General features: G+C 36.5%; 1 protein-coding gene across 1 annotated transcript in view; it reads left to right on the top strand.

Annotated features, from left to right (window-relative positions):
- Positions 1–20,629, top strand: part of CFTR (CF transmembrane conductance regulator) — a 181,549-nt gene that overhangs the window by 26,366 nt on the left and 134,554 nt on the right. Inside the window, exons 3-4 of the mRNA XM_033193167.1 lie at positions 2,630–2,738; positions 17,861–18,076. Of these exons, the coding sequence (XP_033049058.1) occupies positions 2,630–2,738; positions 17,861–18,076 (325 nt within the window). The remainder of the gene's footprint in view (positions 1–2,629; positions 2,739–17,860; positions 18,077–20,629) is intronic.

The raw sequence follows: 20,629 nt of genomic DNA, 5'->3' as shown, positions 1-20,629 counted from the left end.
TTTTAGTAGAGGTGGGGTTTTGCCATGTTGGCTAGTCTGGTCTTGAACTCGTGACCTCAAGTGATCTGCCCACCTCGGCCTCCCAAAATGCTGGGATTATAGGTGTGAGCCACCATGCCTGGCCTTGAATATCTAAATTTTAATTGAATGCTGAGGGAATGATTAATCAGAGTAGGGCTGGGTTAACTGAAAAATATGTACTGCAGATACGTTTGTATTTATGGCCAGATAGAGGACATGAATCTGAATTTGCAGAATTATCTGGCTTAACATTTTTTTCTCGTCAGTTTTCACTGTATCCCCCATGTTGATTCAATTTTAAAAATATACTTATTTTACTTCAATTCAACAATGCTGTGCCAGTACAAACCCATACCTTCTATCTATTATTTTTGTTTTGTTTTTGTATCTCTTCACCCTGTTACTTCTTTTCTTATAAAATTGGTATTTGAAATTTATTGAAATATTTTGGAAGACTGACATGCCATTTTTGGTACTTTGTACCTCTGCACCCTTGGAAAAGTGACCCTGGCTTCACATTTCATAACTGCCTTGTGACCATGGCCCTCAAGTGGTTGCCAGATGGTTGAAGAACATTAACCCATCTGGCTCAATTTTGTGACCATGGATTGAATCCTCTACATAACTGCAGTGTGCAGACCACATATCCATTCCAAGATTGTAGTCAGGATATGAACTTTATAAGAATAAAACTTCTTCTCTTCTGATTTGGGCCTGGTATGTGGTACTACTAGAACCACACCACCTACTCTTGGTGCTAACAATTTGTGGCACCAAGTTGTTCAAGTTTCACCCATTACAGAAATTCTCCAACCTTGCCTTCTCCTCAAGTAACTACCCCATTCTCTTTTTTTCTTTCATAGCTAATATTCTCTGCTCTCCTGGTCTCTCTACTTCTCTTTCATTTGTATCTCAGCTCGTGAAGCATGGTTTCCACCATGTTCCTAAAACTACATTGCCCAGGGTCACTAGAGACCTCTTATGAAATATAACGACACCTTTCTACATAACTTCGGTGTGGACCACTTTTTCACATTGAACCCATTTTGTTGGTTTATGTACATACCCCTTCTTTGGCTTTCCCATCTGATCCATTTCTCCTTTGATGGAGAAGGTGAGTCTGCTCCATATTTAGCTTCTTACTCTGAGTAACCAAATGTTATGGATGGGAGGTTAGCTCTGTTTGTGAGAGAAAGGTGGAGAAGAGTGTGGGGAGGTAAATAGATGGGAAAAGGTAATTAGGCTTTATAGAAAGGCTCTCATTAGCGAGCTTCTGGGGGATGCCAAGATCCATGCTCAGAGATTGCCAAGCTTGTCTTCAAATCTCAGCTGTATATTACTCCTTTATGTTTTTTGTTTATTTGTGTTGTTTGTTTTTGAGACAGTCTCGCTCTGTTGCCCAAGCTGGAGTGTAGTGGTGTGATCTCAGCTCACTGCAACCTCCACCTCCTGGGTTCAAGCAAATCTCCTCACTCAGCCTCCCAAGTAGCTGGGACTACAGGCATGCACCACCATGCCCGGCTAATTTTTGTAGACAGGGTTTTACTATGTTGGCCAGGCTGATCTTGAACTCCTGACCTCAAGTGATCTGCCCGCCTTGGCCTCCCAAAGTGTTGGGATTAGTGGCGTGAGCCACTGCCCTAGCCTATTACTCCTTTAGAGTGATTTAGAGCTAAGTTTATTTATGGTAACTTGATAGTAATGGGAATAACCATTGATGAAATGTAAAGCCTTTATCTAATTGTTTATCTAGTTCTTGCTTGTGGTTCATGAAATTTTTCATCTCTGTACAGTTTGAAAATTAAGATGATAATTTTTACAGATATTTTATTCCTTTGTGAAGAGAAAAAGGGCTTTTATTAACAGAAGTCAGTGGCAATAACTTAATAAATACAATCAACTGGTGTTCCTATAGTATTTAAAAGAAAACAAAGTTTGCTAGATTTCAGCCAGTTTTCAGACGATTTAATGTCTATTCTTACTGTAATAGAAAATATATAATTTGATCGTGTTCTCATTTTTCAAAGACTTTTACTCTAATAAATGACTTTAGTAGTTGAAAATGAAGTTTAATGATATTTTATGCCTCTACTTTTAAAAACAAAGTCTAACAGATTTTTCTCATGTTAAATCCAGAAAAAGCTACCTGACATTTTAACTTGTTTTGATTTGTCAGTGAAATCTTGTAAAATCTGCCACAGTTCTAAACCGATAAAGATCAAGGTGTAAGTGAAAAATGTAGAATATTTATGTGTTTATTTTTTCTCCCTTGTTCTAAGCACAGCAATGACTATTTGTAAAAGCCTTACTTTATTTGTCCACCCTTTTCATTGTTCTTTAGAAGCCCAACACTTTTCTTTAACACATACAATGTGGCCTTTTCATGAAATCAATTCCCTGCACAGCGATACAAGGCAGAGCATTGAATTCTGCCAAATATCTGGCTGAGTGTTTGGTGCTGGAGGGTCTCCATGAGGTTTTGTCTCTATAAATCCTTGGGTTAATCTCCTTGGATATACTTGTGTGAATAAAACTATGTTAAGGGAAACAGGACAACTGAAATATTTGCATATGCAACTTATTGGTCCCACCTTTTATTCTTTTGCAGAGAATGGGATAGAGAGCTGGCTTCAAAGAAAAATCCCAAACTCATTAATGCCCTTCGGCGATGCTTTTTCTGGAGATTTATGTTCTATGGAATCTTGTTATATTTAGGGGTAAGGATCTCATTTGTACATTCATTATGTATCACATAACTATATTCATTTTTGTGATTATTAAAGGACTAGGAAATCTGGTTAATAGGTGTAAAAATATAAAGGATGAATCCAACTCTAAACACTAAGGAAGCACCTAAAACTCTAGTGAGGATGAGTAAAAATCCTTTGGAACTAAAATGTCCTGGAACACAGGTGGCAATTTACACTCTCAATGGGCTCAGCAAAATAAATTGGTTGCTTAAAAATTATTTTCTGTTACAATTCCAAATCACATTATCTTACTGGTACATGAGGTTACTGGTGCCTTTGTTTTGCTGTATTCAACAGGAGAATGTCAGGAGACAATGTCAGCAGAATTAGGTCAAATGCAGCTAATTATACATATGATTGTTTGTAATATTTTGAAGTCATATCTGCATGCTGAATTGTTTCAAAGAAAATACTAAAAATTTAAAGTATAGCAGCAAATTTCTCTTGCAATTTATTTTCTTAATATCTTACATCTGATCAGTGTGAAGAGTTGCACACCTGAAAATCCAGGCTTTGTGGTGTTTAAGTGCCTTGTATGTTCCCCAGCTGCTGTCCAATGTGACTCTGATTTATTATTTTCTACATCATGAAAGCATTATTTGAACCCTTGGTTGTAACCTATAAAAGGCGACAGGTTCAAGACTTGTTTAATCTTCTTGTTAAGGCTGTGTACAATATTTGCTTTGGGGTATTTACTTACCATATGAATTGCTTTGTGTTTATATTGGTCTTTATGCCTCAGGGAGTTAAGCAGTGCTACAGTGTCTCCCAAAGAAATGCCATTTGTGTTACATTGCTTAAAAAGTTTCAGTTCATATACCTCCGTGAAAAATGCACTTAAAACTTATCTTAACAAAAATAACTACACTTAGGTCCAGAATGTTCTCTAATGCTCTTGATAATTTCCTAGAATAAATTTTTCTGACTTTTGAAATAATAGATCCATAATATATATTCTTATGGAAATCTGAAATCATGTGGGAAATTGGGGATAAAAAGTATTTTATTAGCAAATTTAAATGAGGTAGATGGAGAATTAAATGTCTTTTAAGTTACCTTTGAGATGATTTTTCTCAGTCACAGCACCACCCAGAGCTTTGAGAAACAATTTTATTCACAGCTTCTGATTCTATTTGATGTAATTTTTAGAAAATAAGTTTTGCTGGTTGCTTTGAATCAGGGTATGGAGTACAGTTCACTCTGATCCTATCATATAAATCATGTTAAGTATTTAACATTTTCAATAAATGATTGTTGGATTGAAGTGAATGATATTTCAAGTAATTGTTACGTCATGGCCAAGATTTCAGTGAAACTCAAAATTTCTCCCTGTCATGTTCTCCATTGCATGCTGCTTCTATTGATTAGCATAAGCACTACTGAGTAGAAGCTAGAAGAGGGATCTAACTAGAAGGCCCCTTTCTATTCTCTGCTTGGCTTGTAAAATAATTTATTTCTCTAGATCCCACCAACATAGTTTCATGTGAGCAAAAACCTAAATGTCAAAGTTTGTATGACACATGGACATGTCTATAGAATTTTTTTTCGTCTGGTGTATGCCAAAAAATAAACATGATATAGAACAGTTTAATAGTTATTGAGTACCTAATCTGTTCCAGTTCAATATGAAGCTCTTTATGCAGATTATTTTATTTAATTTTCCTAGTAACTCCATGGAGCAAACATTATCTCTAATTTATATAATAGGAAGTTGAGCGTAAGGGAAATTAAGTAACTTTCCCAAACTTACACATATGGCAAATTTGAGAAATATCCCAGTTTCTTTAGCTCCAAAGCCTTTGACCCTTTCACCATATCAGATTATGATTGCTATTAATATATGATTATAATTATAATGCTTGCACTTAGGTACTCAACAGAATGGTGACTCTAGTAACCAGCCTTGGTTCTGCTGAGCTTCTCTGCATCTTCTCTGGAGACACAGGCTACAGAGCTTGAAGGCTAAGGATTCTTCCAGGGTCACTTCAGGGGCAAATCTGAAGAAAGTTCACAACAGGTAGCAGGGCAGGAATCAACAAGATCTTCTCAGTTACTTATACCCAGAGGAGGAACTGTATGAAATCCACCCAAGAACCAGTCATGCTAAGTGCCAAACCTATAGACAAAAATAAGCGATAGGAGAATGAAGTAGGTATGGAGAAAGATTAAATTGTTCTTAAACTTCTCAAGATTAAAAATATCCCAGCAAAGGAGATCTTAAAAGCCTTTCATGGTGTATTAGTTGTCCATGCACGGGGGTGAGTGGAGAGGTACTTCTGAGCCCGAGGCTACAGCTCTGGAACTAGCAGCACGTTTGAAGGGGAAAGCATGTTTCCACCATCTCAACTCCTACTGATGGAATGTTGGTGAGTAAAGGATCCAGGGGGAAGAGGCAGCTGAAATGTGTATAGTGAGAAGGCAGAGAGAATAATATTTATATTGGGAATGGCACAAGTGTGATGAGGCTGCAGGTTTTTCACCCTTGTCATAGAGAAAAAGCCACACGGACACCATGCAGTTTTAAATAGTGAAAAATTTGCAAATTGTTAGGTCTTAAATAATTTAGATAGCCATAGTGGCCATTTAGATTAGTGCAGTTTTTTTTCAGGGTATCTGATCTCTTGATTTAATTCTTTTCATCTCCTATAAAAATAAAAGAGGGGGAGAAAATTTAGCCATTATAGTATTTCTGTACATTTTCTCCATCCTTTTACATAACTTACACCAGTGCCTTCCTATTTATGGTATTCTTTATGGGTATTTCTTCTTTTTTTTCACTGAACAAGGATAAATGAGCCAGGGATTCTTGAAACTGCTATAACATTTCTCTTAGAAATAGATGGTCATACTTTAAGAATGTCTACACATTCTTAGTCGCTCTAAACAATGACAGTTGTGGCATAAAAATATTTGGTTGGTTTCAGGACTGATAGAGAAAAGTACTATAAAATTTGCTGTTAACTGTGAAAGGTTAAAAAAAGGAAATGCCATCATGAAGGAGCTAATCGTTCGGAAGTACTGCTGTAATTTTAAATATTAGCTATGACTTCTCACTATTAACTATGCAGTTGTTTTTTCTTCATCTGACTTAGCAGCCAGATAGATGCAACATTGTCTTTAACATTTAAGACTCCCAGCAAGGCCGGGCGCGGTGGCTCACCTGTGTAATCCCAGCACTTTGGGATCCTGAGGCGGGCAAATCACAAGGTCGGGAGTTTGAGATCAGACTGGCCAATATGGAGAAACTCCGTCTATACTAAAAATACAAAAATTAGCCAGGCATGGTGGTGGGCACCAGCTACTCGGGAGGCTGAGGCAGGAGAATAGCTTAAAGCTGCAAGGCGGAGGCGGAGGTTGCAGTGAGCTGAGATCGTGCCACTGCACTCCAGCCTGGGCGACAGAGCGAGACTACATCTCAAAAAGAAAAAAAAAAGACTCCTAGCATGGAAGAGAAACTGGCTGCTGAAATCCTGAATGTGAGAGTCAATCAAGGATGGTCTGAGGGAAGTCAAGTAGAGGGAGCTCTGTAAGCAGATTGCTGAGAGAATATGATTATCACAAGGCATTTATGATGATAAGAAATTCACAAGCGTTCATTCAAAAATATTCTTGATTCCTAGGCAACTCTGGGCATGTTTCTACCAACAAATTGAGGCATATGTCAGTGCAGTGCAGCCTAGGTCAGACTACCTTTTTTCATTAAACCTCACAAAATTAAAGGACATAAAGGAGAAGTCCTGGTACTCATGCTGCAGACTACAGTCTGTATGGCAAAGGAGGATCTCTGTCCCTTATGTCTGGATAAAAACATTGGGTAGGCATTTGAATACAAACCTACTGCTAATGTGGAGACCAAGGTCTTTGGCCCCCTAAAGGTTTGCTGAAAAATTACTGACAGGAGGCAGACTGATAAGAGGAAAGGCACACAAATATATTTGATGTGTATACATGGGAGCCTTCAGGATGAAGACCCACCCTCACAATGCAGTACGGAAGCTTGTATACCATCTTGAGGTTACAGAAAGAATGGGGGCTTGAATCTTTGTAAAACAGGTTTCAGTGGCAAGACAGGTTATGAGAGGGAGAAAGGAAGAGGCTTGGGTAGCAAAGGGGGTCTTGTTTTATAGATAAATCCTTGGCAGCTCACAGAGAAAATAGATGGTAAATGTTTCTTTTCAGACCTTGGCAGGTGTCAGACTCTCAGTTAATCTCTCCTAGATGAAAAAAAAAAAAAAAAGGCCTAGAAAGGGAGAGCCTGGCTGCACCAACACATTTTCTACAGATGCAAATTTCTCCCACAAAATACAGCTTTGCAGAACCACTTCTATCCGCTGGGCCTCTGGCAACCATTTCAAAATATGTGAATGAAATATATGTGGGGGTAAACTATTTTTATTTACTTCACTGAAGAAGGGATGGTGTTCTCTCGGGAATTCTGTGCATAGAGAGCCTGTGGCTTAGGCACTTTGATTTATGTATGTTTCTTCCCGTGACTGGCTACCTAGGGACTGCTATCTCCAGCAAATCTAAATGTCTGCCATGTAGAATTCCTTTCTTATCTTTCTGTCTCACCCCCTTACCTAGCTGCTTCTCTAACCCCAGAGTGACACTGCACTCCCCACAATTTCCTATGTCCTGAATATTTTACCCCATCCTAACCTCCATCTCTAACACAGCTGCACTTTCTCATGCTACCTACTGCATTGTACATCTTCCCCTTAGTTCCCATGATGCAACTCTGCCCTACCCCAGAAAATGTAATTTAATTGGTCTGGAATAAAACCTGGGACACTGTCATTCTTGAAATGTTCCCCAAGCGATTCTATTATACAGCCAAGGTTGAGAACTACTTGTAGCAGGCACAGCATGGTCACTTAATGATTTGTTAACCTTTTTGCTAGATCTAAGGTGAGGAAATTGCAGAGTGGTATCCATAGAAAGAACTGTTTAGTTTAATTTTTTAAAATTTCTTCTTCTAAAAAAAATCCAACCAGATACATGTGCAGAACATGCAGGTTTGTTACATAGGTATACATGTGCCATGGTAGTTTGTTGCACCTATTGACCTGTCTTCTAAGTTCCCTCCCCCACTCCTTACTTCCCAACAGGCCCTGGTGTATGTTGTTCCCCTCTCTGTGTCCACCTGTTCTCAATGTTCAACTCCCTTTTACAAGTGAGAACACATGGTGTTTGGTTTTCTGTTCCTGTGTTAGTTTGCTGAGGTTGGTGGTTTCCAGCTTCATTCATGTCCCTGCAGAGGACATGATCTCATTCTTTCTTATGGCTGCATAGTATTCCATGGTGTATATGTGCCACATTTTCTTTATCCAGTCTATCATTGGTGGACATTTGGGTTGGTTCCAAGTCTTTGCTATTGGGAACAGTGGTGCAATAAACATATATGTGCATGTGTCTTTATAGTCGAATGATTAATAATCCTTTGGGTATATACCCAGTAATGGGATTGCTGTGTCAAATGGTATTTCTGCTTCTAGATCCTTGAGGAATCGCCCCACTGTCTTCCACAATGGTTGAACTAATTTACACTCCCACCAACAGTGTAAAAGCGTTCCTATTTCTCCACAGCCTCTCCAGCATCTGTTGTTTCCTGACTTTTTAATGATCGCCATTCTAACTGGTGTGAGATGGTATCTCATTGTGGTTTTGCATTTCTCTAATGACTTGTAATGATGAGCTTATTGTCTTTTTTTTTTTTTTTTTTTTAGACAGAGTCTCGCTCTGTCGCCCGGGCTGGAGTGCAGTGGCCGGATCTCAGCTCACTGCAAGCTCTGCCTCCCAGGTTCACGCCATTCTCCTGCCTCAGCCTCCCGAGTAGCTGGGACTACAGGCGCCCGCCACCTCGCCCGGCTAATTTTTTGTATTTTTAGTAGAGACGGGATTTCACCGTGTTAGCCAGGATGGTCTTGATCTCCTGACCTCATGATCCGCCCGTCTCGGCCTCCCAAAGTGCTGGGATTACAGGCTTGAGCCACCGCACCTGGCTGATGAGCTTATTTTCATATGTTTGTTGGCCACATAAATGTCTTCTTTTGAGAAGTGTTTGTTCATATCCTTTGCCCACTTTTTGATGGACTTGTTTGTTTTTTTCCTGTAAATTTGTTTAAGTTCCTTATAGATTCTGGATATTAGCCGTTTGTCAAGTGGATAGATTGCAAACATTTTCTCCCATTCTGTAGGTTGCCTGTTCGCTCTGATGATAGTTTCTTTTGCTGGATAGAACATGTTTTATAGAGTTGTGAGAATTAAATGCGTTAAGCCCATAGAATAGATTCTGGTACATAGCAAGTGCTCTCTCTATATATGTAGAGCTCTGTATATAGTTGCTGCAAAAGTAATTGTGGTTTTCACCATTGAAAGTAATGGCAAAGAGCATAATTACCTTTGCACCAATTTAAATATATGAAAGGAATATATATATAAAACCGATATATGTCACATGTATGTCTCTAGCCTATTATTATAATATATAATGTAACATTATAATTATATATAACATGTGTTATATATAATAATATAGTAATATTTATTCCAAATACATATATACTATAAATAATATAATAATTTATATATGATTATAATATAATATATAATAGACTATATTATATTATTAAAATATATGCATATTTACATATTTATATATATATACCTTTCATAGACTTAAATATATAACAGCAATAATAGGTTAGAAAATAGCAAACATATATATATATATTTTGTTTTGTTTTGCCTTGTTTTGTTTTCTGCCTTTCAGTTTTAGAGACAGGGTCTCATCATGTTGCCCAGGCTGGTCTCAAACTCCTGTGCTCAAGTGATCCTCCCTGCTTTGGCCCCCTCAAAATGCTGGGATTTCAGACATGAGACACTGCACGTAGTCCAGTCCCTATATTTGTAAATAGACTCTCTACCTAAGTGCACAAATACTTGTTATTTACATTTAGTTATTTCTGTATATATGCTATAAGCAAATCTTGAAGCACCAGTTTGATTTTTATAAGGCACAAGAATATATTTTGCTAATGCTTTAAAATGACAGCTAGATTCTAGTATTACTTTAGAAATTAAAATTAATATTTTAACACATCTTTCATTATTGTATTATCTGAACCAAACCTATTATTGCTGCTATTTCAGCAAATCCAGGAGGTTTTTCTTATAAAATATGGAGAATATAGCTTAGATTTCTAGTGAAGATGTTACCAGTAATAATTAGTAAAATCAGTAAGCACTAAAAGGAAAATACCAAAACCAAAACATTTTGAATTAGTCATTGAATCTAAAAGAAAGGTAGATTTATGTTTTGAGATTCTGTTCTAGGTGTGGTATATGTGTATTTTTGCAAAAACCATAAACAATTGTGGCAAAATGAAGGAAATGTTTAAAAATAAACCTCTTAAACAATTCTTCAGTGGATTAAGCATGAATATGTTTTTATTTTCTTTGATGAATATGGAAAAATTCTTTTCCTTAGCAATTTGTATGAAGCCAAAAACCATTGTCAGACTCTGCTGTATCAAAATAAACAAAAAATTGACACTCACTTTACCCTGCCAAAAGCAAAATTTTAAACTTTTGCTTTAGTATATAAGCCAGCATTCACTGTATCCTATGATAAGTTCTGAGTGTAGGTGTGTTTGCTTTCTTCCATTTTTTTGTACGCATGTTTTCTTTTTATTTATTATTGTAAGTTATGTGAAATTTTTATCCAAATTTTTATTTTTTTCTGATTAATAATCAGAATAATCAGGTAATTACTGATAAATTTGATGTTAATCATTCCAGCTTTTTCCCATGGAAATTTATACTTAATAAAGGGGAGAGGTCATCATTACATAATGTCCTTTTAATCTGCTTCTCCCTTGAATGTGTTGTGAATGCCTTTCCGTGTCATTAGATGTTTTTCCACCTAATTACTTTCATGAATCATATGGCTGTACCACGATTTATTTAATCAGTTCCTCATCACTGAATATTTAAATTACCTCGGCCAGGCGCGGTGGCTCAAGCCTGTAATCCCAGCACTTTGGGAGGCCGAGACGGGCGGATCACAAGGTCAGGAGATCGAGACCATCCTGGCTAACCCGGTGAAACCCCGTCTCTACTAAACAATACAAAGAATTAGCCAGGCGAGGTGGCGGGCGCCTGTAGTCCCAGCTACTCGGGAGGCTGAGGCAGGAGAATGGCGTAAACCCGGGAGGCGGAGCTTCCAGTGAGCTGAGATCTGGCCACTGCACTCCAGCCTGGGTGACAGAGCGAGACTCCGTCTCAAAAAAAAATAAATAAATAAAATAAATAAATAAATAAATTACCTCAATTTTTTTACTACTATAAAAACATCCTTCAGTACACATCCTTCAGCCTTTAAAAGCTTACTCTTAGAAGGTGTTCTTGACTCTGCCTAAATGTACAAATACAAATAAACTGCTTTCCAGAAAAGGTGTACTACTGATTTACTTTCCTGATACTAAACTATGAAAATTCAGTCCTAACAATAGGTATTTTAAAAAATGTTTTAAAAATGCTAAGTGAAAAAGAACATATTATTATTTTCATTTGCATTACTTTTGGTTCCTAGTGAGTTTAATATTTTTGTATATTAATTATGCATTTATATTTCTTCTTTTGTGTGTGAATTGCCTTTCATGTTCTTTGTGTGTTTTTATTTTGGTGTATTTGTCTCTTTCTTGATACATGAGAGAACATTTTCCCTAGCCTGTCAATTGCCTTGTAATGTTGAATTTTGTTTCCAGTGAGTTTTATTTTGTTTTGTTTTGTTTTTACAATTAAAAGCTTTAATTTTTGAAAAATTTGCTGGCAAATCTATATATCTTCTTCTTTGTTTTCTGCTTTGACATTATTCTTTTATGAAGACCCATGCCACCCAAATGTTATGTAAGCATGCAGCTATGTTTTTATTATTTCATCTTTTACATTTAACTATCTGTTCTATTTGGAATTCATTGTGATGCATGTATGAGGTAGAAATCTAATTACAAAAAGATGAGTATCCAGTTCTTCCATCATTTATTGCATGATCTCTTTCTCCACTGAATTAAAATGCTGTATTTTATAATATATTAAAGTATTACATGTGCTTGGACATGTTCCTGGACTTGCCAGATAAATTAGTCTCTTTGTCTTGTCACATATTATTATGGCTTTATGTTTTCATATCCAGTAAACTCTCTGACACATTATTCTTATTCCTCAAATGTTTTTGATGAATTCTCTTCCAAATGAAATTTCTAATCATTATATTCATTGATTCAGCAAATATTTGTTGAATGGATATTCTGTGCTTGGTATTGTGCATGGTGTTAGGATTGCTGCCAAAATTGAGACTGACAGTCCCTACCTTTATGGTGCCAAAAATTCACTTCCAAAAAATCTTTAAATTTTGGTGAAGATTGCACTAATCTTATAAAATAACTTGGAGGGGAATGTAATCTTTGCAATATTAAGTTCTTCATTTTAGAAAGTTTTAAGTCTCTCCATTTATTTGAGACTTTTAAAATATGTCCCAATAATGTTTTGTGAGATGTATATTTTAAGATATGTATCTTATTGCTATTACAATGTATCTTTTGTTATATTGTTACTATGAATGGGATACTCATTTAATTAGTTGTCATGTTTGGTATATAGAAATTGATTTTCTTAACATAGTTCTTTTTTAAACCTCTATCTATTAAACTCTTGATTCATTTACATTTGTTACACAATCATATTCTATGCTGGTGATACTTTTTTTTCTTCTTTCCAATATTCGTACCTCAATCATTTTTCTTGTTGAGTTGTATTAGCTAGAAATTCTAGAAAAATGTTAAATGGTAGTAATAGCTAGTATTCCGTTTTTTCCTGATTCTAAATGTAATGCATCTAGACTTTTATTAATTATGGCATTGATTGTTATTTTGAGGAAGAAATCCTTTTTCAGGTTAATAATATATCTTTATATTCAACTTTATTAAGAACATTTATCAGAAACAGATATTGAAATTTTATCAGATTCCTTTTCATTTGTTATTGAGATAATCATTGGTTCTTCTGTATCCTGTTAATTAATTTCTCAAAATTAAACTGTCATAGTATTCTTAGGATAGAGACATATAAAGTACTGTATGTTTAAAACAAGTTAAAATGATAATGGCGATTTTATTAAGTAACCTCACACAATAGAAAACACTGTAGCCTTAGAATTTTTCCAACTGATCATTCTACTTAGAAATAACTCTGCTTTGGGGTCAGAACTGTAATTTATAGTAAAGTAAACCAGGATTAATTCATTTAATGTAATTGCAAGCATGAGTTCAGGCTTCTATTTTTTCACCTGAACTTTCCTTCATGGTTTGAATATCTAGAAAAAGCAGAGTTTCCTATCTCTAGAGTAAACATTTGACCCTATCCTAGGTATGCATTATAATTTTTTAACCAGAAATGGTTAAAGAATTTAAACTCATCTACAATAACTTTGAAGCTCTGATCTTGAAGATCCTGTGAGAAATGAGATACAACTCCTAGAAGATATAGGAGATATTTTTAGGCTTCCAAATTTTCCCTGGGAGGCTGATCTAAATTGAGTCACAAAATTATTCTCACCAGGAATGCAATCACTTGAGCTGTTTTCCAACCTGAGCCCCTCTACCCAGATGATCTTCTGAACTCATACTATTCAGACTTTCATCCTTTTTAGTAGAAAATAGCCATAGTCATGGCAGGGTGAGGGCTAGGACAATTACACAAGGAATTCTTGGCCTCTGCCGTGGGACTCTGCAGACTCAGATCATATAATCAGAGATGTTAGCACTGGAGGGGATATCACAATTAGCTTTCTCCACCTCTTAATTTATCAGTGAGGAAAACTGCCCAGAGCAGGGAAGTGACTAAAGTAACACAGCCAATGTAGGTAATGTGCTGGATAAGAATTTGGAATCACGATTTTGAATTCAGTGTTTATTTCACCATCACATTGGCTTACACATCGGTATTGGGCTTTTTTTATTATTGAAGTGACCCATTAAGTGAATTCCATCTTGATTCATGTCTGATACAGAGTAATAAACTATTTTATTAAATATCCAAATAATTATACATTCCTCCTTCTTACGTGCAAGCCTAAGTTTGCTTGTACTATTTCATGTGGTAGCAAATCAGGACATTTCTTGTGTCCGTGAAAATACTCTGAACAACGGAGTACAGTCAGCTTTCTTGTACCAAGAATAGAGGGACTACGTTTCTCCCAGTCATTCTGGGGATAATTTTTGTAAAGGATTGCACGTCATAGATTAAGCTAGGTATCACTTACCAGTGTTTTTTTCCAAATAAAAAAAATCACGTGATATCTATAAATGGTTCCATTGTAAATGTTAAAGAACATGATGCTTAAAACAGATTAGGGAAAACTATAGAAGGGGTGGAGTTTTGGAGTGCTGATTTTGTCCTTGAATGGTAATAGCTCCATATAGTGGTGAGGTTTATGTTGGTTTACTGTTTGCAGGTGGTCTTATTATTAGAATTTTTCATACTGAAAATAAACTGCATTTTAGTTTGTAAACATATGCCCTTCCAGAGTAATGCTACCAGTTCTTTGTGAAATAGGTACTGTTGTTCAAAGGATGACTATGTCCTCTTTGGTTGAGGAAAGATGACAACTAACTCAGTAATGACAATATGTAAAATAGGTATTACAAACCAGATATGGTGGCATGAGCCTGTAGTCCCAGCTACTTGAGAGTCTAAAGCAGGAGAATCTGTTGATCTATGGATTTGAGACTGTAGTGTGTTGTGATTGCACCTGTGAATAGCCCTTGCACTCCAGCCCGAGCAACAAAGCAAGACCCTGTCTCTGAATTTTTAAAAATGGCATTCCATTCAGATTAATACGCATTTTAATGGTGTTTTGTTATAAATTACAACTAAATAAAAATTCAACAAATAAGCCTATTGTGATAGGGAAAAGTCTATTATGATCTGGAAAATATAATGGAGAGATCCAGTGGAAGAGATTTTAGTTCAGATTACTCAAAAGAAAATAAATCTTATACAAGTCTTTACACTTCTAACTTGAAAAATTCTGTGCTAAAATTTAGCTTGGTTGCTAAAATATTTCTCTTTTTTCTCAGAAGGTTCTTTTTAGCATCCTACAGACACAAGTTACTTTTTAAAATATTTACATACTTGCTTTGCCATGTTTATCAGTAGTTCTGTATTCTTTGAGATAGTCTATCCAGTCTCTCTGTATCGATTATATGTCTGTATAGATATATATTAGGAGATAAATGAGTTCTGAAAGGGGAGAAATGTGAATGTGTTTATGCTAATCATGATATAAGCAATTGACCTTATAAGCAGTGTTCACGGGTCATACCTTTCCTGTTATTGTCTTACAATGAACAAGAAATGATGCTTTATCTGGTATGCATGGTAAATCATGCCCCTTGCTCTCTGCTTCATGACCACATGTGATACTTCTAGCATAGATAGCACATGTAAATCCAGTGGCCTTGACTGCAACGCAAGAGAGCATTTTGGCCAAGTGCAAACCCACTAGTCAAGAAAAAAAAAAAAAAAAGAAAAACAAATCAAAGTAAATTGATGGTATTGATATTTGTCTATGAAAAACAGCATAATATAGAACAATTCTGGGATAAAATATTGATCTCAAATAATTTTAAGGATTAAATATTGCCACTGTAAGCATACTGTGAACAATTATGTTTGTAGTGCAGATATATTTATAATTTTAAATCTAAGATTTACCTTAATTGTACATTTTCTTAATTTAAAAAGTTACTTTGGAAAAAAACATACTCGAATCTAGAGAAAGGTTGGCAAATACATATGGAAGTTTGTAAAAATATCCAGGGCAGCTCTTTCACTGACTGCAGTAACTTACGAGTGAAAACAACACAACTGCTTCAATGTACAGCAATGGGCAAATAACCCGATGTATTCACAGGGTGGCATGTTAGGCAGCACTTAGAATAAATGAGTTAGTTATACAAGTATTGATAGGGATAAATGTGAAAAACACAGTGTTAAGTTTTTAAAAAGTTGTAAAAAGCACAGTAGGATGTCATTTATATAAAATTTAAAAACCTCAAAAACCATTCTCCTTTGATATGTATTCTAAAGATGAACATATATGTAATTATAGAAGTACAAAACAAACATAGTATACACTGTGCAGTCATTTGTGTACTTACTTTTCAAAAATACTTCACTAGATTTAGCAAACTATTCACATGTAATATTTGGGTTGGCAATTTTCTTTTTAACACCTGCCTGTCTGCTATCATTTAAACTCACCTTTAACATGTGGCTATGTGAGGTGAGAGAACTATAATATTTCAGGTTTGTGATTCGTTTGGAGGCTTTTTAAAAGTTTGAAGGCCGGGCGCGGTGGCTCAAGCCTGTAATCCCAGCACTTTGGGAGGCCGAGACGGGCGGATCGCGAGGTCAGGAGATCGAGACCTTCCTGGCTAACACGGTGAAACCCCGTCTCTACTAAAAATACAAAAACTAGCCGGGTGAGATGGCGGGCGCCTGTAGTCCCAGCTACTCGGGAGGCTGAGGCAGGAGAATGGCGTAAACCCGGGAGGCGGAGCTTGCAGTGAGCTGAGATCTGGCCACTGCACTCCAGTCCGGGCAACAGAGCGAGACTCCGCCTCAAAAAAAAAAAAAATAAAATAAAATAAAATAAAAGTTTGAATATTTTCTTGCATTCAGAGCCTTAGTTGACTTAGTTAATTCAAAATAAAACATTGTATATAAAGCATAGAATGAGCAGCTACACAAAGCTACTCAATCAATGGCAGCTCTATAGGGGTTAGGATTTCTTGTGGGGATGACATTGATATAGAAAGATGGTCATCTGTTGAGAATGAGGGGGCTGGAGGTATTGGATACTTGAGGTTTAGAAAATACATTGTAGAAAATGGACAAAAAAAAAACCAAATTAAGGGATGAGGCAGAATAATGCTTGGCAATACCAGGGGTAGGGAGCAGTCTTGCTTGGAAATATATATTTTAAATGGAACCAATTATCATAACATCATTTCCTTTCAGGGATACCGTCTGGTCCCTATTTTACTGGGTCATTATAAAACAAAATGGGGAATTATGCATCCTTCTCTTTTGAAGTCAATTTAACAAGATGGGTAAGAATTAGACCTCCTGGGTTCAAAATCCCTGGATTCAGATCTATTCTTGTATATTTAGGAGAAGTGGTAATAAATTCGGTGGACAATTTGGTTTAGTAGTCGATTGAGGACCCTGATGAGGTATATTTGGGAAAACATAACTTCTGCTCTCCCTCACTGACTCACGGGCCTTTGAGGAGTCCAGCAGTCATTGGAATCTGGCCTGAGGTTGAGGCTGCTGGCAGACTCCTTCACCAAAGTCCATTCCTATTGCTGACTGAGAAGGGACTAGCATTGGAAATGGCCAATTTTAAATACCACTAGTGCTGGTGTGCTCCTCCCTCCCGTTGCCAGTTCTGCCTTATGTAGTTGCCTTGAGAAGCTAAGTTCATTCTGAAAATAATGCCATTGCCCAAAACACTTTAGAAAGTTCTAGTTTGAAATTACATCCAGTCACTTGGTCTCTTTGGCCTCAGTTTCTTCATCTGCCATGTGAAAATAATAATGCCTACTCTGTATCTAAGAAAGTCTCCATAGTAAACAAAAAAAAATGCCTACTCTGATACTGAAAGTTGTTATGAAAAAGAGAAAAGGGAAATGCTTTAGAAACTGTTAAGTGCTATGTAGATGTTACTAATTAAGAAACCATTTCAGAAACTATACTTTTTTATAGCCACTATTCACTGTTTAATTTAAAATACCTCATATGTAAACTTGTCTCCTGGTGACTTGTGCTGTAACAAATCCCAAATCTTATTTCAAAGTACCAAGATATTGAAAATAGTGCTAAGAGTTTCACATGTGGTATGACCCTCTATATAAACTCGTTTTAAGTCTCCTCTAAAGATGAAAAGTCCTGTGTTGGAATTATCAGGGTATTTTATGAGAAAGAAATGAAATTTAATTTTCTCTGTTTTTCCACTTCTGCAGGAAGTCACCAAAGCAGTACAGCCTCTCTTACTGGGAAGAATCATAGCTTCCTATGACCCGGATAACAAGGAGGAACGCTCTATCGCGATTTATCTAGGCATAGGCTTATGCCTTCTCTTTATCGTGAGGACACTGCTCTTACACCCAGCCATTTTTGGCCTTCATCACATTGGAATGCAGATGAGAATAGCTATGTTTAGTTTGATTTATAAGAAGGTAATACTTCTTTGCACAGGCCCCGTGGTACATATATTCTGTATGGTACATGTTTTAATGCCATAAATTAGGTAGTGAGCTGGTACAAGTAAGGTATAAATGCTGAAATTAATTTCATATGCCTATGAAATAAATGGCAGGAATAATTAATGCTCTTAATTATCCTTGATAATTTAATTGACTTCAACTCATAATTATTAAATATCTTCTGTCAACTGCCTCTGTTGTAGTTTTTTTTTGTCTCCTAATCATGTTATCTTTTTTTTGGAATCCATGGTTTCCTGTTAAGGTGACACACAGCCTACATAAAAGTAATTGACAAAATATCATCTTATAGTAAAATGCCACATATCTTTATGTTCAGTAAGAAGAGTATGATATATGATTGTTAATGATAACCCAAACAACAAAAGTTTTCACCTTAACTGGTTGTCATAAGTAGTAGTATCCACTGCCTTATTTTGAGTTGGATTTTTATCATCCTATGAGCCCTACAAATTTAAAGTTTTTGGAACAGCACATGTATTGAAACCATAAGAACCTACTCTGCTTTTCTGCATGTATTATCCAGACAAGGGCCCAAGTTGCTGAGGCATCATTTAGGTGAATTCAAATTAACATTTAACTACCTTACAAACACAATTTAAGGTTGTTTCGAAGGCATGTACTTGCATCATCCTGGTTCACTACCATGTGTGACTAACTTGGATCTGCAAAGTCATTATAGAAAGTTGTTTTGATGGACTCATTTGGATATTGCTTTACCCTTCTTCTCTTTTTTCTTTTACCAATGTAAACATTAAATACTTGGATTTTAAGGGCATAGATCTGAAATCTGCCTCTAGCAAATAACCCATAACACTTCTAAGATATACCTGCAAGGTCAACTGTGTTGTAAAACCTTGATAACCATACTTTATTGTTCAAAAAAGCCTTTTATGAAGGCAGAAGTAAATAAAAACGAAGTCCACAGTTATCACCTCAGCTGCAATCTCATCAGTTCACAAGTACCAGGAAAACGTGATAAATCAACAAAAGTTTTATTTTGATCTGAACATTTTACATAAATGAAGACATTGTTAGATATCATTTGGAATGTAGAATCTACACAGCTGGCATATCAGAGAAAGTTGAATTCAGTTTAATAAATGTTTATAGAAAGTGCTTGTTATAATGACAGTAGCTCAGGATGTGCATGACAAGCTTTTAAGTGATTGGGTACACTCTCATTTGATCTTCTGCACAACTCTTTTTTTTTTTTTGAGACGGAGTCTCGCTCTGTCACCCAGGCTAGAGTGCAGTGGCCGGATCTCAGCTCACTGCAAGCTCCGCCTCCCGGGTTTACGCCATTCTCCTGCCTCAGCCTCCCGAGTAGCTGGGACTACAGGCGCCGCCACCTCGCCCGGCTAGTTTTTTGTATTTTTTTTAGTAGAGACGGGGTTTCACCGTGTTAGCCAGGATGGTCTCGATCTCCTGACCTCGTGATCCGCCCGTCTCGGCCTCCCAAAGTGCTGGGATTACAGGCTTGAGCCACCGCGCCCGGCCTTCTGCACAACTCTTAATGGTAGATACTATTATCCGTGTCTTATGGATAAGGAAACTAAGATTTAAAAAGTACAGAACATGGTGCGAACACTGCTTCAAAATTTCTAAAATAGGTAAATTACAATCTCTGAACTGGAGGATTTTCTAACCACTAGGGACAATAGAGTACTGATATTTAGTGGGCAGACTGTAATGCAGGAAGAGACAGGCATGGGCTAAACGGGTATAGAGATCAAATAAAGAGCAGGTTAGTTTGTAAACAAGTCCATATGTAACATTTAGCAGAAATATAGGATATAGGTGCTTTCAGACCCAGATGCATTGATAAAAGGTTAGGTAGTGTTGTATTTGTCTTCCTTTCTCAATGTTGCATATCTGTGTTCTTGCACAGTTTGCTTGATCTCTCCAGCCTACATTGGCATCATCATCAAAGAAGGCAATCCCATCTCCGTGTGGCTTTGGTTTGGTCCCTAAAGTGAACCTTGTGTTTACTCTTCCCAGGTCTCATGCCTTCCCATATCTGACCTGTTTCGTCCTCATGGTCAGGATATGTGGGACCTTTCCTACAATGTTCCAAAGTTTGTAATAGAGCTCTCCTCTGCTTTGTTCCAAATTCTGCAACATTTTACTTTAAATAATGAATTTAAATACAAACTTGAGCTTTGCCTATACTTTTCAAGAATGCAGAGATAATTAAATTAACAAAAATATTCGTTGAGTCCTTACTGTGCACACAGCTCCATGTTAAGCCTTGTGCAGAACTCAAAGTCACTCGAGACTGAGCCTGTTACTAAGTCATGTGCAATTTAGCTTAATGGATTTCCCTCACTTCATATTGCTCTGATAATGTTTTGGAATTAACTGCCTTGATTCCTTCCTTTCTTGGCTTATCTATACACTATTTATTATTCTATACCATCTCAAATTCTAACTCCTCAAGAAAATCCTTCCAGATTTTTCTAACCAGGAGTTTTAACTTTCTCTTAACTACCCTATTACTTTCTACTT

This window comes from Trachypithecus francoisi, unplaced genomic scaffold (genome assembly GCF_009764315.1).
Source record: "Trachypithecus francoisi isolate TF-2019V2 unplaced genomic scaffold, Tfra_2.0 Lachesis_group4, whole genome shotgun sequence".
NCBI lineage: Eukaryota > Metazoa > Chordata > Mammalia > Primates > Cercopithecidae > Trachypithecus > Trachypithecus francoisi.
The sequence above is the reverse complement of the archived record's forward strand: the minus strand, read 5'-3'. Positions and strand labels throughout refer to the sequence as shown.